Source organism: Paramormyrops kingsleyae, chromosome 14 (assembly GCF_048594095.1).
Source record: "Paramormyrops kingsleyae isolate MSU_618 chromosome 14, PKINGS_0.4, whole genome shotgun sequence".
In the NCBI taxonomy this organism is placed as follows: domain Eukaryota; kingdom Metazoa; phylum Chordata; class Actinopteri; order Osteoglossiformes; family Mormyridae; genus Paramormyrops; species Paramormyrops kingsleyae.
In genome coordinates, this window is record NC_132810.1 from 6,652,597 (window position 1) to 6,676,969 (window position 24,373).

The 24,373-nt window shown below is 45.6% G+C and overlaps 2 protein-coding genes across 9 annotated transcripts; one reads left to right on the forward strand and one right to left on the reverse strand.

Moving 5' to 3' along the window:
• The first annotated feature begins 1,621 nt into the window (after positions 1 to 1,621).
• Positions 1,622 to 6,140, forward strand: LOC111838903 (uncharacterized). Of its 6 annotated transcripts, none has more exons than XM_023802339.2 (6): positions 1,622 to 1,774; positions 2,639 to 2,904; positions 3,382 to 3,536; positions 3,785 to 3,920; positions 5,177 to 5,263; positions 5,369 to 6,140. In XM_023802339.2, exons 1-6 carry the CDS (start codon positions 1,759 to 1,761, stop codon positions 5,489 to 5,491), a joined length of 783 nt encoding a protein of 260 aa, XP_023658107.1. In that variant the 5' UTR covers positions 1,622 to 1,758; the 3' UTR covers positions 5,492 to 6,140. The 6 variants fall into 6 exon arrangements, 5 of the variants coding, with proteins under 5 accessions (XP_023658107.1, XP_023658111.1, XP_023658109.1 ...); XM_023802343.2 differs by having other exon boundaries at positions 2,828 to 2,904; XM_023802341.2 differs by having other exon boundaries at positions 1,636 to 1,774; positions 2,308 to 2,904.
• Positions 6,141 to 9,326: 3,186 nt separating this feature from the next.
• On the reverse strand, positions 9,327 to 23,991 carry LOC111838902 (SERTA domain-containing protein 2). Of its 3 annotated transcripts, XR_002836989.2 has the most exons (3): positions 23,577 to 23,991; positions 11,333 to 13,175; positions 9,327 to 11,222 (listed from the first exon to the last, which is right to left on the reverse strand). XR_002836989.2 is itself a non-coding variant. In XM_023802337.2 (2 exons), the coding sequence occupies exons 1-2, from the start codon at positions 23,675 to 23,677 to the stop codon at positions 12,437 to 12,439; spliced, it is 840 nt and encodes a 279-aa protein (XP_023658105.2). In that variant the 5' UTR covers positions 23,678 to 23,991; the 3' UTR covers positions 9,327 to 12,436. The 3 variants fall into 3 exon arrangements, 2 of the variants coding, with proteins under 2 accessions (XP_023658105.2, XP_023658106.2); XM_023802337.2 differs by having other exon boundaries at positions 9,327 to 13,175; XM_023802338.2 differs by lacking the exon at positions 23,577 to 23,991 and adding an exon at positions 16,847 to 18,180 and having other exon boundaries at positions 9,327 to 13,175.
• Positions 23,992 to 24,373: the final 382 nt, after the last annotated feature.

A 24,373-nucleotide genomic window follows, 5' to 3' on the forward strand; every position in this document is an offset into this window, starting at 1 on the left:
AAGAAACTTTCTTATGCATAAAATGTACAACTTTCCTGGCTCAGACAGTAAATGTTATGTAAATGTCCGCAGGCAACATTTAGCCTAAGCAAAAACAGACGTTTTATTAACAGACGAACCGGTTTCTCTGTGGGTCTCTCTAGAGCAAGCTTATTTTTATAAAGAAATGTCATGCTTTTGTAAGACATTGAAAAGCCAAGATATATGTTTTCGTATGGAGGAGCAGAATTATTTGAAATTACTTGCCAACATGGATATTGATTTAGGGGGGTTTCAAAAACTTTGTTGACATCTCAAGCATGATATGTGATGTGCATATATAAATACATACATACGTGAGCGAACCTTTAAGGCAGAAAGTAAAGTGCTTGACCATAGTAGCCGGCTGTGTTCAATATACATGTATTATTAATGAAAAAGCCTTGCTGTTATGCTGATTTTGCTGCTCTCTGTGCTTTGCGGTCTCCAGTACTACTGTTGTCATTTTTGTTGCTTCCGTGGCTCTTTTGCCTTTTCCCTCCGCAGCACCAAAAGCAACCGATGCATATTGTGTGAAAAGCTTTGCCAGCAACGACTGAATGACACCACGCATGATATGTACTAAGGCCTTCCTCATTCCACACAAAAAAACACTACTTTAACGTGTACTTGCGATTGATTTTTCATTTCAACATGCACCTGGTCCTTTGTGCTGAAAAATTTTGTCTAACCTGAAATCTTTGTCATGTCACGACTGCAGTATAGCAGTGATCTTTGCAGGGTGCGGTTTATCAGCTGGGCCACATTCTCACCACACTGCTATTTATTTAAAAATATAAATCGTGACGACTACAAGTAAATAAATTCTCTAAGCAGTAGGCCTACGTGAAAGGTAAGCAGTTGCAGCTCTGCTCAAAGCCATAAAAACCAGGTTTATTCGTGTGAACATTTACATTTTCTCGCTTTCCTTCAAATAGTCCCTTTGTGTACTTGCAACAAATTTGTTGGCTCAAGATACACAAGGTTACACGTAATTTAGCGTATTTCATGTTACGTTCTTACCTCGCTGCAAAAACATCAGATTCAGATATATTTCGCAAATTTCCATGCTCGAGTAACCACCACAGACCGCCCTCTACTGGTAATAATAGGGAGATGCAAGATGGCGTTTTTAAAACGTTGAATGCATATCAATTAAATTAACTGCCGGAATTTCAAAATAAATACACATAAACCGTACACAACTGTTTTCCACAATGCGAAGCAAAAACTATGGAAACAAATCGGGAGCCACACGTTAAAATTTCAGTCGAAGAGAGGAAAATATCTTTATAAACTATGCGTAGCACGCGTAAGGGATGTTAAATGGAACCAGACACGCTGAATATGCCGTATATGACTAAACAATTCCAGTGGAAAAGCGGCTTGGTAAATTGAGTAATTATCTCTTCTAAGATTTGGGGTGGCTTGCAAGCTGACCTGTTTAATAAGCTGACGTTTGCCTTAGCGTGCTACCTAAAGTAAATTACCCATAAAATAAAATCATGGAACTTGTAATGGGAAACCCGGAGCAGTCAGCTGTGTCGTGTTTCAGTTGCCCTGAAGCGCGCTATCCTACCTGCAGCACACCTGAGCAGGCCCCGCCCACTTCTGCATTCGGCCCCGCCCACTTCCGAGCTCGGTCCCGCCCACAAGCTTTTCCTTACGTCCGTGTTATTCAGGCGGCCGCCGCGTGGACAGGGGGATGGATTGACTCGTTTTCCGTTCCCACATCCTAAGATGCGTCATGGTGAAGGTAGGGCATTGATACTCACCGGTGTTGGGTGGTTTTTGTTTGTTAGAAATGTGAAGTTTACTCAGTAACTCAAGATTGCCGGCTTCTTCTCACCAACAGGTGAACACATTTGCCGTTTTTCCGGATGCCCTGCTTTCACTTAGGCTATATACATATGCATATTGTTTATACTTGTTGTGATAATCTTCTGCATTCAGTAGCTGTGACATACAATAGAGAAAGGAGTGTCTCATTCATTTCGCTTAATTCATTTAAAATGTCACTTATTTCACTTGTATATATTCTTACCGTCGTTTAGTTTTCGTTTGTAATATTGATTTACTGATAATGTAGGGTGAAATCTCTTTTAAGATCTTGAAGTTTCATCGAAAACTTTATGTGTATTTTCCAGTCGATTGTGATCCTGTTGCTCGAATGGGCTCTTCGTTGAGTTATTTCGGCCGTGTGCGTTAAGTGTAATGTTTTATTACTAAGCCGATTGCACAGTCATGACGACATGGGCTGAAAGGTTGCTTATCCCCTTTATCCGAAAGTTGTAGGTCCTGAATACCAGAGAATGTCACAACAATGCAAAAGACGGAAGTATTAGCCACAGGAACAAATGCCCCGTGAACAATGACATTTTGTCCGTTCTCTAAGAAACGGGTGTTTCTATATAAAGCGACAGGAAGACTGGGGCTCCAGGGCAGATGTCAGAACTGAAATGAAACGGAACGAAGGGGAGATGATGTGGGGCTTGTGTTTGCCAGAAGCGACTTTCACAAACTGACCCACAGTTATGACTTTCTGAAGGGTGTTCTGTAGTATCGCCATTCACTCTGCCAAAGGCTGAGGACTCTTAGTTTAGCACAATGCTTGATCCAGGAACTCCGGATTGCTACATGGAACCAAACGGCAGCCAAGTCGAGAGCAGTTCTTTGGAGACTGAGGATCTGTCCTTTGAGGGTGCACATCTGCAAGCCAATGGCAAACCGGACTTATCTTTTGGGGAGTGGAATTCATTTGGGGAGGGCATCCAGCTGGATGTCAGTGACTATTGGTCTATATCGGCAGCATCAACTCCCCCGGAATGTTTGCAAGTGGAGGAATATGATGGTGCAAATCAACAGTCATCCTGGTCAATAAGAAAGGTTTGAATCTATACTACAGTTGGAGTTCAGTGAGACTACATGCTAATTTGTTGTTAACGTAAGCTGTTAGTGTCTGTTAGACTAATATATAATTATTTGTATTTATACACTAGCAGAAAAAATGTGTACCTCTGCTAGTCACTGGTGCTATACCCTTGTAATGGAACATCCCAGATGTACAAACAGCATTAATGTACCATAAATTGTACAGAAATGTTCCCTAGAGTCAATTTCTGTACCTTAAAAGGTACAATTACCTTCAGCTAAGGGTACAATTAGCAGACCCCTGGGGGTACAGCCCCAGTGACAAAGGTACAAGTTTTTATCTTTTTTCTAAGAGCGTATACCATTGTTTCAAGTCTGGTTTTAATAAGCTCTAATATGATTCTGCACTGGCAAAACATCAGCTGCATGTTGTCCTGGTGCTGCTACTAACTCTTCGCAGGCTGAACTAATGTCTGTATCAAATGACTGCAGGCCATTAATTGGTCCGAGCTCCAGAAAACATTTGAATGTTGCTTCCCTGCCTTGGAGTCCACTCTGGAGGAAGCTGTCGCTGGATCCATAAGACCACTGTCACACCTGATGGAAAGTGCAACAGAGGTCCCCACCTCCAGCTCGGCAGTGACAGGGTACCTGGCCAGAATTTCAATTTGGAACTTGTGACTCGGAGATGGGTTTGTGTAACATGGGTCCCTTGGGAGAAGTCACTTGTTAATGCTTTTGTTAATCACTAATTAGTGTGGTGATCTTTGGATCATGCTTTAAACTGGTATGTGCTCAGATGCTGGGGCAAGAGGTGCATTAGTGACTGACACTGTCAAAGGTCACCTCTTTCATGTTCACGTGGGATTTTAGCGTTCTCTGTCTTTGTGCTCAGTGCTGCCCCCTTGTGGCAGTGTCTATTAACGGAGTCCCAAAGTCCAAAGTTGTCGGCGCCCAGCCTCCATCCACACTCCCAAGGAAGCTTGCTGGCCGCACTCAACATAACAATGCCAGCTGTCGCTTTGCAACAGGTGAGTGGGATGGGGGCTTCCAAAAAGCGGAGCTGTTGCATCTTAAACCTGAGAAGTATGTATGTTACAAAAGAATGAACATTGAAAAAATGTATAAACCCAAAACCAACAAGGGTTTAGTAAACATAAATAAAATTGAGTGCGTTTGTTTTGGATTTTTTTTTTTGGGAGCATTTTGACCCAGTTAATGTTGATTTTTAAATTTCCACAAGATGGCGCCATAGGCTGCTTACCTGAAATCTGCAGCGGCAGGGGAGTGACATAATGGACTTGGACATCACAGCTCACAGCACTGAGTCTGAATTTCTTGCTAAACGTGTTGCACATCTGATGGCCGCGTTAATCTGCTGGCAAGAGGCTTCAGTTTAGTGTGAAGAAATTTGGGGTAATGGAATCAAAAGGCTCTTTTAATGCAGGGAAAGATATTCTTGATGGGAGGTAACCAAAATCATCAGCCATCTCCAGTGTATGATGCTCACAATGCAAGGCCAAAAGTCTGGTCTGGAACCTGTGGCAAATTCCCTCCATATGCTTAATAAAGGCTTGGAAAATTAGTTAGTCGTGACAGTGGGTATTATAGTGGTTCTGGACACAGACTTGCTACCTTATATACGTTGCTGAAGCACTGAACCAGAACCCTAACCCTGTCTAGTAATATATTCCATTGCGTAACGCTCATTAGGTTTTATGTATGCATAACAGGAAACGATCTTCATTCTGTCTGTCGTTCCCTTCTGGGATTTGGCTACGTTTCGCGTCCACGTCGGGTAGCCAGTGTCAGCGCTGCTGCAAACCCGACTCCCCTCCTTCCGGCAGGGCCGTCGGCTGCATTAATGCGCTACTTGTGCTTCCCGTGAGCTCGCGCCAGCCCTAATGGCTTCCCCGGGCCGGCGCCAGGCCGCACTTCATCTGAGTCACCAGACGTGGGAGCAGGGCTGGCCGCATGTTCTCTCTGTGATCTGTGGTGTGTGTGTGTGTGTGTGTGTGCGCGCTTCTCTCTTTCTCCCCTGGCTTTCTTCTTGCTGCAGGGCAGCTCATGAAATATTCAGTGGGGAATGACAGACACAGGCCTTTAGAGCCTTTTGGCGTCTTGGAGCGGCCAGGGGGTGGGGGCTGGAGTCAGCAGTACAGTCTGTGATGGCTGATAGGTGGCATCTTGACTAGGGCATTGGTCACTGCAGAAGGTGTCATCTTCAGGGTTCATGGTAAATCCCCCCCCCCCCAGTAACGCACCGTCTTACCTGTCTCTTAAACAGGATGGGACTCCTGCTGCACTAGATCCCGAGGAGGGCGATATGGAGTCACTGGACCCCAACAGCACCTTGACGTTGATCCAAACCAAGGTGGGGGTGGGTGGGGTCATATCTGTGTGTGTGCGTGCATGTGCACAAGTGTATACGTGTGCATGCACCCCTCCCCACCCTTCACTATTTCTCCCCCTCCTTCAGCTGTTGCCACCCCCCCAGTGCCGGGATGGCCCAGGCTTCATCTACCAGATCTCCCACCAGTGGTTCTCCCAGTACAGCCTGCGCCTGCAGGGCCAGGAATCCCGGAAAGGCTTCTTCCTGTGAGCTCCTCTCCATAGCAACCAGCTTCTGTGTTTCCAGCACCAACTTCTCTATTCCAGAAGCCTTGTAAAATTCACAGGCACAACTTTTTTTGTACACTTGGTGATAACTGAAATGTGTATATATATTTTTTTATATGCTAAGAATAATTTCATACCTGGCACTTCCAGAGCCAGAAACTGGCTTCTATTCAGAGCAGTAGAGGCAAAATGTCTTTCCGGTGAAAGGCTTCCAGCCCTCTGAACAGAATCAGTCCTGCTAACCGCTTCCTCTCGCTGCCCCCGAGCCAGAAGAAATGCATCTTTTTATTCAGATATGGCACGTCTGGAACGTGCACCCAGGTGTTGAAGGTGCCCTTCATGAGTGCAGGGTCCTTTCGCCTCTTGACTCATGGTCAAATGTATCCCCAGTTTGATTTCCCCCCTCCTGCGTGGATCTGAGTCCCGTGAAGGCTGACGCGCTGGGCTGCGGAGCTGCATGCAAAAAAAGCATTTGGTGTTACGAAAGAATTTAATCACAGTGATGATGCAGCCCATGTATAGTAAAACAAGTCAGTCTGGAATCAGGCTGTGACAATTTTGAACATTGCACTGAGTTATTTATTATTTGCTACTTACACATATATAAGCCTAAATAAAGTATATTTGAGAAATAGCCTTCATTGATTCCATGTTACCTTAAGGCTTACTCCATACTGTTATGCTTCTTAATAACAAAGTCCCTGACATCTAGGTAATATGCTAAGGTCCTCACCAAGAAGGTGGAGGTCAAGCAAAGAAAATTCCTTAGTTATTCAATATGTAAGTCTTTACCCATAGAAACAATATATGAAAACCGGTGTAATTCTATGCGACTAAGTGGAACAGGAGGTAAGAAGATTCCCTGCCAACCATTAAAAGAATACAAAGTGTCTTAATCCCTTAGAAAATGTATATTTAAAAAAAGTCACCAACTTAAGCTTCAGTTGTGGATCTGGTAGAATGCATTACGCTACAGCCTGAAGGACTGGGGTATAAATCAGCTGGTTAAAATTTTCTATCCATGATTGTATATAGTAGAGGGCAGTGTGTGGCTCAGTGGGCTAAGTCTCTATGCCTGTGAGCAGAAGGTTGCTGGTTTGAGGTCAGCCTCAGCACATGTGGGTCCTTGAGCAAGGCCCTTAACCCCCAGCTCCCTGGGTGCTGCTATGGGTGGCTGCCCTTCACAGCCAGCTTACTCTCACCTACAGAAAGCAGGTTGGGGGAGGCGTAAAGAGAATCTCGATCCCCACAGGGATCAATCAGTTATTTGTTTTTAAATTCGGTTTGGCATACTGTATATGAAAAAGGCTATTAACCTTAAGGATGGACGTGACACAATTAGTCAAACAGTATAACCTGCAGGCTTAAGGCTTGATATCTTATGCTTATTCCTCTAACCTCAAATGCTAGCTTATATAGGCCTATCTTTGGTCAGCTGGCTGGCGTGAGATTTTCGATTCAATACTAGTGTACCCACGCATTTACATGTATGTAACAGTTTAAGGTTTATAATGGAGTAGAGTTACGCTGATTACTTATTTCTACCGTGTATTCGGTCGTCACTAGCCTAAATTGATTTCTTACACATTCCACAGCTTTCCAGACTTGGCGAAACCTTTGCACACAAACAGAGTAAAGGAAAATCGATCGGGTAGTAAATAGTTACCGCTATGGGAACCACCTTTGAATACTGTACGTTGTACCTCTCCGTCCAGAGGCAGATGACAGCTTTCAATTAATCATACCTGTTATGGTTTCTATTATTTTAAACACATCTAAAACTATTTGGAACTCATTCAGTTCTCGAATCGTAATATTCACCTTTTTAAATAAAAAATAAACTGCCAACATCGGATACCTGCTTGCATTATATCGTCGGTACGTCCCTCTGTCAGTTTCATCAGAATTTTAAAGAAAAATTAAAGGGCAAGCGAACAGTACCAGGGTTGCCTATCTTTGGTCAGCTGGCTGGAGTGAGATTTTCGATTCAATACAAGTCTGCACACGCATTTACATGTATGTAACAGTTTATTTAAGGTTTATAATGGAATAATATATTTTTGCCGTAAGATATCTTGCGTAATGTAAGATATCTGAATAGCGTGTGTGTCACGCCAGATGCGTGAGAGCTGGCGACCCCGCGGTATCCTGCAGGCCGAACTTTTCCTCTGAATTTCTTCGCTTGTTCTGATCTTCGCTGGCAGATGAAACGCCACGTGAAAAAATGACATCGGGGGATCCTGAAAGAACTACAAAAACCACAATGCCCAGGGCAGCTGGACTCTACCATGGTCGCGCTTGTGTTTTCGGGGCTACCCCGTGTTTGAGATTTTATGTAATCTAAAGGGCAATAAAGGGAGTAGTAGCGGAATTTACGCCCTTTGAAGAGTAGAAATACCGTACATGACGTGCGTATTTTTTGTGCGTGTCGAAGGCGAACATGCCCAGGACACCCACAGTGCCCCCCTCCTCCTGTGTCGATGAGGACGGACGTGTTTAACTTTTTAAGCGTTTCTTCATCTCTAACTTGCAATATTTGTAGCCACCTAGCAATGTAATAAATAAAATAAACGTCATTTAAACACGTGGCTATTTATTAATGGACTGCTGTTTTGGCCGTAGCCTATACCTTATACTCATTGAACCCTGCGCTCAACGAACCAAATTATAATCATACTGACCCCAAACTTCCCGCTGAAATTAACTTTGCCCCTTTGAAGTTTCTTGAATTGCGCGACGACCCAGTATATTTCAATAACTGGAAGGTCACTGAAATCCTAAAGCTTGCCCCCTGTAACGTGCCAGTAAACACTCCGTAAAAATCGCTGTGAAATCTTATGCTAGAGGAGACAAATGTTCAAGTGACGGTTTGTCTAAAGCAGTGCTTCTCAAACCAGTCCTCAGGGATCCCCAGTCGGTCCACGGTTTTGCGCCCTCCCAACTCTCTGGGAACTGGGAGAGAGCAAAAACGTGGCCCGCTGAGGGTCCCCAAGGACTGGTTTGGGAAACATTGGTCTAAAGAGATTAGAGATACTAGGAATACCAGGACAAGCGCTGTGCAGTGATGCAGTCATTACCAGGACTACGACCGGCGTAATTTGTCCAGTCACTATGAACAGTTATTTTTTTTGCCTTCCAACCACAATGACTGTAAAGCTGCTGCAATCTAATACTATAAGCGTCTGCATCAGAACTGACACGGAGTTATTTTTTTTAAAGAGGCGAGGTGAGCATAACATATTCTCAGATTTCAGACAGAAAAAAACTTTCTCTGCAAAATATTCGTGGGAGAAGTGTGGTGGTCGCTGATGGCAGACCAACTTAGTCAATATGGGTACAGTATTTAAACTGTGACAAATATGCTATTAAGCAAAATGCATACATACTTTATTTGTGGGGTTGATAGGCCGGCCGATTTTTAAAAGACCGTTCACTCCTTGAAAAGCGCTTCCCACTTTTTCGGGTTTGGGGGGGGGGGGGGTTGCAACCAGATGATGCAACTCATCGTAAAACCTCGGACACACGGACTTGCTTTGGCTGCTGCCTACCACTAGAGGGTGTCAAGCTTCGTCCGTCATTCCCCTCTTTCGAAAGGTTGTATGTGCTTTTATTGTCTTTGTTATTGTCTTCCATGTTCCTTTGTCGCATTGTGCATTACCCACATTAATGAATTCTGGTCGCCGGAGACTTAAGATGCATGTTGGGATTTGACTATTGAGTCTGGACCTGAATAATCTTGCTAAAACGAAGAAGCTCCAGCATTGTGATACGGCAAGGCAGGAAAGCCGAGGCAGTTAAGCGAACACAAACAACACAAGTTTCTTTCACCTCTTTTAATTAGACTTCTGGCCTGCTACAATAGTATTGCATAGAATACAAGTGTGAGAAAAAGTAAATACTTTATGTACATTAGATTATGTACACAACACACAAAGTCCGGGGTCAAAGCAAAACTTGCCAAACCATGAAATGAAAGGGAAAATCTTAATAAATAAATAAAATCTTAATTCATGCAACGCAGTTAAAAGGTCCACTGTCAATCATAGGGTTTTTACAAAATATCACTTCTATCAAATACAGCGTAAAATTTGCCAAGCTACAGTAGGTGCAGTCTTAGCCAAGAGAATATAATGTCTACTCCTTAGTAAGGCTGGGCATATCCAGCATTTTAACAGGTTTGTATTGCACTTTAAAAGGGACTTTACAGCCGGTGATCCCCCTCGAATCCCAGTACGGACACACTGCATAATTGCACATAGCCATAGGCTCAGCCAAACAGACAAACACCTTCTTTCAGGGAGATCGCTATGCATTCATGCCTTCTCTGATGGATTGTGGCATCAAGCCGGTACCATCTCCAAAATGGTGATTCAGGCTATGAACACTGTGCTTGCACACACAGTGTCTGCATGTTAATACTGCTCTTCGCAATGCCAAAGTACGGTTATTTACTTTGACTAAAAGGTTTTTTTTTATGCTCTACTGGAAATTCAATTACGAATGCAAGGGGCAGGTGATCTAACTTTTTAAATAAGAATCACTCACAAAAAGAAAAGGACGATCAGCAGTGGTGCAGCGCAGAGAGCTTTAGCTGCTGATTTTCAGGCGCGATTTAATATGGCTCATTGAAACACAGTGACATTACTAAAATGCAATAAATGGACACATTGACATGTTAAGAATACAGACGTCCTAACACTACTGGTTAGTGTTTTCTGGTCATGTTGTCATCTTTTGTTTCAGACAAAACAGACCGAGACGAATATTACACAGAATGGGGCACTTCTCCAGGAGAAATGTCTGTTTCACATACCATAATCACAGAAGAGCCATAATGCCGTAATGGAACAGGGGTTAACTGATGGGGGAGGGGTTTAAATAAAAACAATATATTATTTTTTTTGCAATGACAATACTATTCGGATCAAACAGAATATAAATAAAATTATGTACATAATAAGCTTATAAAGCTTACATTTTTGTCCTCTGACACCCTTCTGCAGTAACCCACTGTTGTCAGCAAAGGGCAGACTTGGGGGGGGGGGGGGCATTTCATTCAGCACAGGTTATGCCCCGCCCTGCCCCACCCCAGCTGAGAGCACTGCCCCCATCTGGGAGACGGAAGCCTTCCCCTGCCCACGCCTCACGTGGACCCCCTAAACTCCAGTATTTTTTTTTGCTATGCCACAAATACTTGTGGGGGGGGGGACTGTCAATGCAATTCTTGTTCAATGAGGCCATGGATGTAGCAAACCACACCTAGATCCAGAGATGTGCTCTGATAAAATAGTAAACACTCTATAATAAAACAGACAACAGGGAAGGGACATTTGGAAGGAGGGATTCGAGAAATGAAAGTTTCTGCCTGAATGTTTCTGCGAGCTGAAACTCCACCAGGCTATATTTGTTTTTCAGACTAACAAAGACACCGCGTGGGGTGGAGGGGGGGGGGTTATCTGGGCCTCAAACCCCCCCCCTCCCCTCACCTGACTGGCTGGTGGAAGAGTCAGAACGGTTCTAACAGGCCCTCGGTAGGGTGGGAGGGGTTAGCCAGAGCCCTCCCCAAAGCAAGCGGTTCCACGTGACGGGGGCCACAGTACTGCTCCCCTTCCCACCCCCCACCCCCCCGCACTCACATGCTGGCAGCCGGAGGGAATTGTTATAGGGGTCCGTTACTGCTGCACGCCACGGGAGTTCTATGAGCGGGTTGGCAACTATGAGAAAAGGAGGAGAGGGAAAAAAAGAAAAAAAAAAGCACTTTGCAGGGAAACGTGCACATTATGGCCGGTTTGTACATTCCGACGGAACCCAGAGCTAAACATACGCAGCCTGGAAGCTCGTGACAGAAGCGGGAAGCTGCTGAGCTCTGCTCCTCCCGTCAGACTGAAGCTAAAGTGTTTCCACGACGTGGAAGCAGACTTCAAGTATCCTTCCAGGAGCAGGAGGGGGCGCCGTAGGGAGAAATGTCTTAAAAGCAGCGACACTGAAGAAGGGGGGGGGGGGACGAGGGGGGGGTGACAACAAAAATGACAAAGAATAACAGCCAAAATGATTCATCTCTCTGTGCCAGTCGGACCGCATGTGACCCCCTCGGGGTAATCTCTGAAACCAGTCTTCTATCCAGCATAAAGGCAGTTTCTTGTTGTTTCATGGGAGAAGAGGGTTGCTATAGAAACGGAGTAGTTGTCTGAGTGTGGGGCCACAGCTTACCCGGCAGAGAGGCCATGCTGACCACTGCATGTGTACTAGCTGCGCGCACATTCTGCCTGAGACAGACACACACACACACACACACACAGCACTAACAAATAAACAGGGAACAGGACTGGGCCAGTGCTGAATGCACTGGAACTCAGAGGTGCAGAGAGCAGGTTCCTGGGACCCGGGCCCAGATATAGAAGAGGTAGAGACTCATCTGTTGAGTGTGCCTATCATGTTCAGCCCATGAAAATACATTTTAAACGCTGTAGAAATGCATATCAAAATTGTTTTTTTTTTGTTTTTTTTTTTTTTTTTTTACAAAAATAGATACTTTAGTTCAAAAAAGGCTAAAGATACATAATTATAACTGTTACATAATTGTTTCTCTTTTTTGGGGGAAACTCTTGCATCTGTGGCTATGACGTTGTGGATATCTTCAGAGTTCAGTCCAACCGCCTTCAGCGGTAATACTGTGTATTTCCGCTCAGTGTGATCCTCGCACGTTCAAGTTCATTTTGTAGACACATCAGGACAACAGGTTCTCCCAACACAATATCCATTTCATCTACAGTAGGTGTACGTCAGGCATGTCTGTGGCATTTTAGATAAATAGATTTAGAGTATTCTGTATAAAAATATAAATATACCATTCTATACAAGTATTTTGTCATTTCCATCCAAAAAAGCTGAGGGGGGAAAAAATAAGAACAGAAGGTGGGAAGGCCAGTTATGAGCCCACCAGGATCTCCATGATGTGGTCCAGGTCGTTAAGGTCTGTGAGACACAGCTGCAGTGCACTGGCCGTGGTGCAGCTGGGGAATGGCTTCAGGCTGTCCTCCACGCCAGAGGGGGCGCCACTGCTGCGCGCCGGGCTCAAGGCAAGGGCGGAGAAGTCGGACGAGTCATACATGGAGGTGTCGATGTCCTCAAAGATGTCGTCGAAGGCCAGGTCCGTCAGGTAGCTGGTGGAGTTTGTGATCTCAAAGGAGCCGAAGAGCGAGTCTGCAGACCTGGCACCCACCGTCAAGTCCTCGGTGCAGCCTTCCTCAGAGGAAGAGGAGGAGACACTCTGCCCTTCACACCCAGGACATGCCAGTGGCTCACCTGCGGAGCAGTCCCCAGCGATCCCCAGCTCTCTCGGTGACAGGGAATAGTCCTTGGGGATGGGAGGCAGGTCGGGGGTGTGCAGGGGCGTGGCCGTGTGTGCGGGACTCGGGGTGGGGCCACTTGGTGGGGTTCCGCCCTCCCGACGCATCTCTTCCTGGATCTGGCGCAGCGTGTTGGCCAGCAGCACAGAGCGATGCAGGCTGGGCTCCACCCGCGCTCGGCACCTCTGCAGCTTGTCCAGGCAGAGGTCCAGCACCAGCTGCCGCTGCTGTGGGTACGGGAGCTCCGCCCCAGGCCCCGCCCCCCCAACCATCTCACAATCGCTCAACTTGCGCTTCACTCCGCGACCCAACATGTACCTGGAGGGGAGAGACGGAGAAAGGACCGTGCTTCGTGTTATTCACGAAAATAACATTTTTTCTTTTGGCTTGCCCACGGGATGACCTCACACAGGGCCTAGAAAATAAATGATGATTATACGAGTACGGCATTTTAAAATCAGATTAGACTTCCTGTCATGCTGCAGTTTTGCCGTTCATAATTGTGTACCAAATTGCTTTGCTCAGCCCAGTGGTAGCTTGTCAGGGGCTTCAGCAAGTCAAGACCCTGAATTTGGACATCAGTCTGTCAACCTCCATGCATCTCAGGCCTGTCCCAAAGAGGTAAAGGGGAGGATGGAGAGAAAAAGGAGGAAAAAAAAAAAAAACGCTAAATATCAGCTCCAGCAATTTGGTCCTCCAGCCACAAGAGGTTGCCACAAATGTTTCCATCAATCTAATCTCCGTGGCATTGTATGGGTACTGGAACCTGCAGGAGGTATCTCATTTTTGCCCATATGTGGAAATCTCTGCTATAGTGCTTAATATTCAATGAAGCACCTTTTGCTTTTGTTGAAACGGTTTGCTGCGATGGGTTGGTGGCCCATCCTAGGATGTTCCCTGCCTTGCGCCCGTAGCCTACAAGATAGGGTCGCTGGGGATCTGGAGCCTGATGAGGACCAGCGGTTACAGGGATGGGTGAGACTGTTTGCATTATCTCTTGGTGTATTGCTCGTGGAGAAAAACGTCAATCCACTTCAGTTTGCATTACAAATCCATCGTAAGGAACACGTCACTTGGGGGTCACACGGGACACAGAGAGATCCCTGGTTGGAATGTCATTCCACAGCACATGGGACACGGAACACTGCAGCACAGAAACTCCACACAGCATCCAATGGAAACATACGTGTGTCTGACAGTGCATGAGACACGGTGCCCCTACTGAGGGCGCTGTCGGGACTATCGGACTGTCATGAGACTGCTTCAAAGATTTATCCTGTGGTTCGTTAACAAAAACATCTCCAATACTACTGATGAAATGAAATCAACACTCTTTTTTTTAACCATGTACCAGCTGGAATGGGAGTGACCACAAAATAAGAGCAAGTTGAGGGAGGCGTAAAAAGAATGTCCCCACGGGGATTAATAAAAGTGTCAATTATTATTATTATTATTATTATTATTATTATTATTATTATTATTATTATTATTATTAACTTCATAATTAATGTTATAAATAAAAATACATACTTCACAACAAAGATCAACAGAAGATTACTTCAGAATAAGGCAAACTGACAATGAAACGTTACTCCACAGCATCTAGGATGAGACAATATTCCCCCTTTAACTTAAAATATGTTACAGCTATAACCTCATTCAGATTATTTCTGTTCACAGATTAATGACACATCTATGGTTTCCCCACTTTTTATTTTTGAATTTTCTACCATTCACTGACTCGTTTAATGAGATTCTCTCTCTGGCAGGGCGTCACACTAAATTACAGTTATCCTCACCCCGTTTAAGTAATTTCCTTGGTAATTTCTCATTTACAAATGAGGAAATATAAAAAAATATGGATTAAAATAATCAGGACCCCCAGGAGTGACTGTCTTCTTCCGAACACTCCGGTCTAAATAACACTGCTCTCCTCTGTTCTTTTGCCATGTCTTTCTGCTTTCCGGGCCACACAAAGACGGAAGGAATAAAACAGGAGGAGGAAAAAAAAAAAAGAAAAAAAAAACACCCTACATCATAAGAAGAGAAGGGGGGGTGGCAAGGGAGGGACAATGAGCGGCAGACAGTGTGTTCAGAGAAAAATGCCCAGAGAGGATTTCAGTGTTATGTAAAGGGGCACAGGGCATGCGTGTAGACCAGAGATGACTGAAAGCAAGAGGGGGTGAAAGCATGGGGGGGGGGGGGGGGGGCACTGGGGAAGCATGGGGCTTGGTCAGAGCTGTGGAAGAGGCACGGTGGGACTTTCTGCTTCCAGGCATCCACAGTCCCAGACACCTCCCTGGAAGACCACAGTGCAGACACAGCTGACATGAACCACAGCATACCCAAATCCAGGGCTATGCACTCATGCCACAGTGCAGCCATGCCTGGTCATTATGGGCACCAAAACCATGCCCCCCCCCCCACTCCACCGAGCCAGATTTACACAGCACATGCAACATCGTCTGAAGCGTTACTGTAGCCCCAACTTGCCCCCAAAGGTTAGCGACCAATAATGAAGGTGGAAATTTTATCTGCTTGGTGATGTGTGTTAAGGCTGGCGTCCACATCTCCTGGCAGAAGGGCTGAAATCGTGCCGTTTTACAGAGAACCTTCCTTCCTGTGAGTAACGCCTGACACTCTCCTAAGGCGCCATGAGCACACTAGGGGCCAGGGAGAAGACAGCCAGCACGGATAGAAGACGGCGCAGTATTCCGAAAAGGCTACAGTCCATAATGACGAGCACAATTACAGACCCACTCTGAGCCGTACTGGAGCTTCAGCAAGTGCAGCAGACCCCCCCCCCCTCCCCACGTTCCAGTTGTCATGTGGCCTGTGCAGAGACAGCTCACCAAAAAGCCCAGGCTGGGCTATGACTGCAGTGGCCAGTGAACCCCAGCAGATACCCATCCTACACAGAGCAGCGATTGGCTGGAATAAAGAGGGGACCTCGAATGTGTACACAGGTTCAGATGGGAGGGGGGGGGAGGGGAGCCATAGGCTGGGGCCGTTTAATACATTTAAATACAACAAACATCTCCAGGTCATTGACAACCCAGTTTTAGAAGAAGCTTACCATACTATTGCAACTATTTGCAATTAACACTATAGAGGAGATGAGTGCAAGAAAACAAATGTTACATGACTCATGCTATACAGGAACACACCACAGAGACCACGCACCAATGAGCAATGGATTCAGGCCAAAGGCATTCCTTAAGTATCAAATATGCGTCACAGGCACATTTTAAGACACTGTCACAAGTTAGGGCCTTCTATTATAAATACACACTCACTGACACATCCACCGAAATACAGTCTTAGCACCAAAAGTCACCATCTTCCAGCAAAGGGATAATTTTTTGCCAGTTGGACAGTGTTGTTCTTACTCAAGGGGGTTGTTTATGTAGAGAAATATTGAGAGCCGGAATTATTTCAGAGAGAGACGGGATAAGCTTGGTAACGTAGAACAGGTCAGTCGGGACTTCCTGGTTAGTCCGCGAGCTGCAGGGAGCACCAGCTGAAACACGCACTTTTCAGCGTCATTCACGGGGCACCACTCACGCGCAACCCCAACACATTAACCCACCGATTCTGCTTAAGCAGCCTCTCTGCCCAAATACATACGAGGCATCAGCTGAACAATGCATAGTTCTATTAAAATAGTCGGCTTTCGCTAAATTATATTTGTCCTGTCAAAAGTATAAAGCGATCTGCTTCAAAACTAAAACGTCTCAATAATTTCACAAATAAAATAACGCCCCTAGAAGTACTACGGGTACAGATACATCTCACGATCCTGTCGCTGACAAACTGATTTTCTGGTCGGACAGGCAAAGCCCATGTCATTTTTAAATTCTTCTGCAGCTGCGTCAGCCGGACTAAAAGTTGGTTTAATAGTGCAACGGCAGTACTTCAACGGCGATCCAACGTTCATTATGGATTTGGTATGAATAAGTTCAAGCACCAGCCCAAAGCCCCGATCTCACCTTCAGCATGTGATGTGGCCACTTCCTTGGGTCTCCTCACCGTAAAGTTGCATCGCATGGTTTTACACTGGCAGAGACTCACTGTACTTCACTGTCATACAGACGACTACCTCTCACAGTTCGCACGTTTTAAAGAGACATAAACTACGAGAATTAAAGAGATCGGACGCAGCAGCTGCATGCCTCGTCTGTCCCGCTAGTCCACCCCTGACAGCTGACGCTTCCTTGTAAGCCGAGCTGGTTTTAGAGGGGGGGGGGTTGCAGGGGGAACAGCGAGGCGGAGCCCGCAGGCCGGCCGGAGCCACACGCCGCCCGCACCCCCGCCTCCCGCTCTCGGCCTCCGGTGCTCACGGGGCGCCCAATGTGCCGCCGCTTTGCACTAACAGCCCTCTCTGTTAGTCCAGCCCGCCTGGTTGTCTAATCCGCCGCTTCCTGTATTTATTAGTGGCCCACGCTTATCAGGTCCCTTTTCTCTATAAGAACCAGACCAACTGCAGGGGTTTTCATTCGGAAACCATGCTGCTCGGTGAAATCTGAGCGACTGACGACCAAAGGACGGGGACATCTAACCTATTTTCAACGCTTAAAACACGAATTAACGCCGCAACTAGTTATAGCGCAGTTACTGAGTTTCAGTGCGACAGAAGGCAGTCGTGTAAACACGTTTACCAGTAACCTCGTAAAAATCTTGGCAAATGCACAATTTCAGAGTGTATGTAGTGTGATCAAGGGGAAGTATTAAACAGAATGTCGAAATTTTCCTGAAAGTAAAATGTTGCGTTTTGGCGCATGTCAGTAGTTCATAAAGCAGTTCCTAGTGAGATTTCTGCGGTTAGCGCGGCTCTCGGTGAGACACATGGCCGCGGCTGCCATGCTCCTCATCAGGGAAGCAGCGCCGCTCAGTCGGCAGCCTCCAGTCTCCGATAGCAACAGCGCTCTATAAATGGAACAGCAGTGTTGAAACTCAGTCAAACGCTACAAAATTAGTCTCTTGCTAATTTTTAATCCAATCCTAAAACAACCCCGAGAATGCATCACCTAGTTTATAGAGGGAGGTGGGATTTTCCCTCCCTTTTGAGCGCACTTTTGCATCTCGGCGGCAACAATTTCTTCTAAATCAAATCAAAATGCATGAGGTTTTACGGGAAAGCGGTCTCCGCGCAGATAAGGCAGAACGGGTGGGATAGTACTAGTCCCCGTGGTATGCGAGATAAGCAGCCCGGCTCACGATGGCCACAGCCTCCATCACACCGACGCGACCGGCAGCAACCTACGATACCGCCCAGAATATACACGGTACGGCATCTCCAACAAGCCGCAGCCAGCCTGCGTGACAGTGCCCCTGACTCGGCCTGCCCCCCCCCTCTCCACCCTCCCACCACCTTTTCTGTAATCCAGTTTACCATGGCAACTGAGACAGAGTAGTGGTGGTGGTGGTGGTGGGAGATGCATCAGGACGTCTGGTACAGGTGCGAACGTCTTCACGTGCAACCTATTTGAAGGCCTGCAGGTGGCGCAGTGGTCGAGATAACGGACTAGCAACAATTAAACTGAAGATCTCAATCCTCAGGGTACATTACAGTTGTCCTCAAGTGTTTTTTCACAACCACTGAATGTGTGCAGATATACAAACAGATAATGCCCACTAATAAACCCACTGCAAAAATTCTGCAAGAATTCAACAAATGCTAGAGGCATCACTGTGCATTTTTTCAGAATTACAAACACACTCCAATAAGAACATCCGTTAAGTAAATATTTTGTATAATCTCAGTTCCCCACGTGAAGCCTCACAGTGACCATTTCACTGAAAAGACAAACTCAGAGTCGCGGGGTCAAGGAGGCGTAGAGGACAGAAGCATGAGCCGCCGTGTCAGTGTTCACACCTTCCCCGCATTCCTGCCTTATCGCGGCCTTGGTGGTGCTTCCCAGGCTTGTGACCACCCTCTCCAGATCCCACTGTGCCCTCTGCTCTGGGGGGGGGGGGGGGGGGGGGTCACACGACATTCCCTTTTCTTCAACATTCAGATTTATCATTGGCTCCTTTGGAATCACTGGGAAAGCGCCTAGTTCCATTTTTATTATGTACTGTTATCTTAGAGCTAAACTCCAAAAAGCAAATATGAAGCTACAAATTCACAAAAGTTATACCTCTCACTCACAAACAGGGCACGTTTTTTTAAAGCGCAGTCATTTGCTCCACTCTCAAAACCACTTTATTTCCATTTACTAACAGTTCTTTTTTTAAGCCTCATATTGATTTCTTTGGTCAGAAAATAAAACGGCAGTTTTACAAACATCCAGTGTGTCTCTCGCTTTCTATTTCGCTTCTGCGGTGAAGGGACCAACAACAGGATCACATGCCCTGCTTAAGAACCAGTTGTCCCAAACTCCTCCCCTCCCCGCCCCCACCTGCCTCGCCCCTTGAGGCCCAGTGGCGGCAGAGCAGGACGGAAATGGGCCCTGAGGGGCAGAGTCTCTGGGTGTGCGAGAGAGAAAGAATGGGGAGGGGGTGGAGTCAAGTAGAGAAGTGGGAGGAGCCTCTGTCAAACCGAGTCGCTGAGCGAGCAGCCAGGCTGGCCGGACGCCTTTATAAGGATCGCGCTGTCATCATCCGGTGGCCTGGAGCTCACAAGAGCCACACGCAAGACTGTGTGCGTGTGCATGTGTGTAAGCTCAGGGCCCAAAACAACTGAGTCACGGCTGTGCAACAAGTCAGCCACCCCATCAGACCCAGAGAGCCCTGGACCACATGCCTTTTCTCAGCCTAGCCCAAGACGACTGGGACGAAGAAGCCGGAACCACGGCCGGAACCACAGCCGGAACCACAGCCCCAGCGATTCTGTGCAACTGAACAGAATCACCTGATACAGCGCACACAGTCCTCCAGGTGCAGGGCACACACACCTATCTGCACAGAGCAAGTGGTTCATTGAGAGTCATTGACTCTGAGATTTATCGTTTAATTTCGGAGAACCTCTTCAGGTGTTAAAAAAGGGCTACAGCACCCTATGGTACAGATAATGAGGCTTTTTCAGAGATGAATGTACAGCGCCAGTTCATAACCAGTTCATGTACCTCTGGGTTCTCAGACCCGGTCACCGTCCCCCTCCTGTCCTCCATGTCACCTAGGCGGTTTAATCACACATATCTTCATGCCGGTTTTACAGGCAGGACGTATCACAGCCCCTCCAAAAGATTCACCGATTCCTCTCCAGCTACGCAGCCTCCATGTTCTTGCTCACCATAGTATAATACTTCCAGCATTTTCTGCACTATTTCCTGTATTGACCTTTTTAAGAGTTTAGGTGAAATAATACGTGATTTTTTATTTATTTTTTTTTTAAACAAAAAAAGAAAATAGTATGACTGGAAGGCATTTAGTGAACCCTGCACACAGCATCCTCGGAAACACAGCGACCTTACTGGACAACTCGCAATCCGAGGCCGGAAAAGCTACTCCTCTCTGTCCCTAAGCTGAAAAGAGAATGGTCCCATCCCACACAGTCAGTTGGGGTCTGATGCCTGACATATCAGCCACAGAGGGGTGCCTTTGCCCCCTCCCAATCCACAGCCTCTGCCTCCTGCCGATTTCACTTCTCTTATTTCCCTGGGTTTCACATTCTTTCCTTTCTTCCTGAGCCCCCCCCACCCCCGATTTGTTGCCGACTTCTCTCTCCTACTCAGCCACCATTCCAGCCATCCACCCCCACGCAGCCCGCCCCCTCGCCTCACTCCAGGAAGCAGGGCAGCGGACACTCTTCCTATGTCGAGCAGACTGCCAAAGCCTCCCGATGACATCACTAGAGGGCTCCTCAGCTATCCCCATTTTCCCAGTGAACGGACCCCAACTACAGGAAATACATAGGAGCACTGCCATTGCCCGCTCTGCATCACATGATGCCAATCCACCTATCAGACACTAATGCATCAAATTAAACCGCTAACAGTTTGTCCTGCTTTTGGGGGAAAAACAGCCGTAAAAAAAATTATTTCCTTTTCATCCTCTGACAAAGAGATTAAAGCATATGTGGATGGCATATTGGAGCCTCACAACATTTATTTTTAATTTTATACAGTTATATCTGCAAGGTAAACAAATTTCCATGTCTGGTTTGGCATTACAGCTGAGGTCCATATGCTGAAAAAGTTATAACAAGACATTTTTACTAAAGTCAGTCAAAGGGGCAAATGGCAGATTAAATGTAGTATCTATTCAATTGAAAGACTCATCTTACAGGAGTAGGGACACATGCAAGTGCAGCCTGTCCCTGGGTTACAATGGGATGACGTTCCGATAAACCCATCGTAAGGTGAAAATATCATAAGCTGAAAATGCATTTTATACACCTAACCAAACAAACATCATAGCCTAGCCTACCTTAAACATGCTTAGAACACTTACATTAGCCTACAGTTGGGCAAAATCATTAACACAAAGCTTTTTTATATATAAATAAAAATAGTGTTGAATATCTCTTGCAATATATTGAATAATGTACTGAAAGTGAAAAAGATTTACTCATCGTAAAATCGAAATTATCGTAACACGGACCATCGTAACCCGCCAGATACAAGGGACCATTTTAATCTGGCTTCAATGGTAGGCAATCAGGTGGAGTCCTATTATCTGTTGTCAAAGTCCAAGCCTGTACTAGCATGTGTGACGGGGTCCTGTGAGACAGCTTGCGCCTGTGTATGCTATGCCTATACACAACGAACAGTTACTGCGCAAGGATCCAGAAGAGAACCTGAACGGCAGACCTTTAAAGTGTCCCAATACTTTTCAACAGACTAGCACTGCAGGGGAGTGCAACCTAGTCCCATATCCAACCTAGTCCCATATCCAACCTAGTCCCATATCCAACCTAGTCCCATATCCAACCTAGTGGTGAGAAACAACCAGAGGTATTAAGTAACTAAGTACAAATACTTTGTCACTGTACCTAATTATTTTTTCTTTCAGAATTTGTACTGTACTTGAGAATTTTAAGTTGTTGCTACTCCGCCGAATAACGATTTCTTGCTGAGATACATTCTGCATGACCATCGTTACTCACAGAATTACAAAACCAAAAAAATAAAACAAAATACTACCAAATACAAAGTATGTGTAGGGCTGCACGATTCTGGGTAAAATATGAATCACAACTGTTTCACAAAAATATCAAGATCACAATTCTCTCAGGATTCTTGAGAAAAATATTAATATTATCATCATCATCATCGTCATTATCATTATTAAATATAATATAAAATAATTTGTAACATTTTGGTGTTGTATTGGTAGGCCTAATGGTATGCGAGTGTGCCCTGCAATGGGTTGGCACCCCATCCTGGGTTGCTCCCTGCCTTGTGCCTGTAGCCCATGGGAAAGGCTCCGGACAACCTGCAACTCTGAACAGGACAAGCGGTTACAGAAAATAGATGGATGGATGTGTAGGCCTACTTCTACTTAAGTGTGAAAATACAGTACTTTTCCACCACTGGAAACAACCGAGGAGCACCACAGGGCTCTGTCCAAACTAAAGTCTGTCTTTCAGCACACGCATGGCAAGGTACTTACAAGTGTGTGTGTAACCAGGAGTGAAAGTGCCTTTCTGCAAGGCCAGGCAGATATAGCCTGCAATGCACTGAGCGAGACATTCATCAAGGAGGACATGGAAGTTTCATGAGTACGGAAAACAGCATGAAGGTTGCCTGCTCAGTCCTAAGGTGCCTTGTTGTACCAAGTAATGTCCTATTGAACAGACAACTGTTGTGTCATTGCTTTGCTGGTTTTGGTAGAAACTCTCTCCTTATTATACAAATAGTTCCACTCGAGCAATATATATTTTTGAACTCCTACAAACTCTTCTTAGTTTTTAAAGTAAGCAAATTACTCAAAGCCAGATTATTTTTCCTACGTTTCATAATTCCAAGGCTTGGATTTAATACGACATGACTTAACGCGACGATACTAATACTAACGAGGAAAACCAGTCACACCCTAAAGCAGCATAGTGCCACCCCGGTAGATAAACCATTCCGACGATTGCTATTATTTTAAGGCAAGGAGGACCTGGCACGGAAAGATCGGCAGTGAACATGTGCAGGACTTTGAACTGCTGTGCAAACGAGGCAGCAACGATGGTGGGACAGCGCGGGGTTTTCACGCACACCGCCCCGGACGGAGGAACGCCGAGTGCCCCCCTCCCAACCAGACTGTGCCCTGTGTGTTTATCCCTCCGGTTGCGGGCTGTTTGTCAGTCACACGTTGCGGTGAGGAGGGGAGCAGCCCCGCACTCTCCCGGCCGCGTCGTTGCTCACGCACTTGTCGCGAGGTGACTTTTTAAACTGAAATTTTTAACGCGCTTTCCGATATATCAGCTGTACTTTATCGATCAATCGCAAAAAAAAAAACACTTACAAAATAGAAACGTCTAAAAAAAATAACAACCCGACGTTTTCCCAGTTACGAACATCGCGGGAAATCGAAAACCATAAAATCCAAAGTGAATGATTCACATTTTATGAAATCAAGTCAACGAAAACAACAAAACAAGCGGTTTTTCAGTCTTGCTCGTTACACGGCGCCGTTTCCTCTAAACGCAAACGATACGTCCAGAGAGGTACTTCGGACACAATTTATGATTTGTATATGAATTTTAAAAGGGGAATACCGCGACAACACATTACATAGTGCATTTCAAAGCAACCATAAACATCAGAAATAAAAACACTAAATTACCTTGGCGAAGAAAGGACATCTCTTGGTTGATCAACTTCCTTTCCGCTTGGGTCGGTATTAAGACGGCACATACTGGTTTGAATTCCCCTTTTTCTTTTCATCGATGCCTTTCAGGGAAAAACTCTTTACCCCATAGCTTTATTCCATGTATTACATAATAACGAAACATTACAAAATTATTTTGAAACAATAAAAACCAACAACGTTTTATTCTACATTTTCATTCTACATCTTGTTTTGTATCTTATAAAACTCGCGGAAGATTACTTTTAATTTTCAGATCGATACAATACACACTAGCCTAAAGTCCGCGTTAAACATTTTCGGCACAACTCATTCACACCAAGAGAACTCGACTCAGTAACAACTCCGACGGCGACACTGCAGAATCTGGGGAAAGACATTCGGCTGATTGACGGCCGTCAGATGGTAAACCTGTGATTGGACAATTAAGCTGTATGTCCCGCCTAGTAACCCGGTCTCATTGGTGCTCACTTTTTATTTCGTTTCCTTCAGGATTTTTCCCATTGGTCTCAAAGGCCCAGTAGAAAACGTGACCATTTAAACTGCGGTCTGAAATTGATGATTGGCTGAGAGATGGGTCAACGCTGTCTGCTGTTTACTGTATGTACACCTTCATGAGCACTTTGGAAAAAATGTCCCAAACATCATTCACGCTGGGTTCTGTACAGTTTTACCTAAACCGAATTACTTTCGATTCACGCACAATGTATTTCGGTCTTTGTTTAAAGTTGGCTGATACGCATTCACAAACAAGAACTCTACCGTTGCTATGG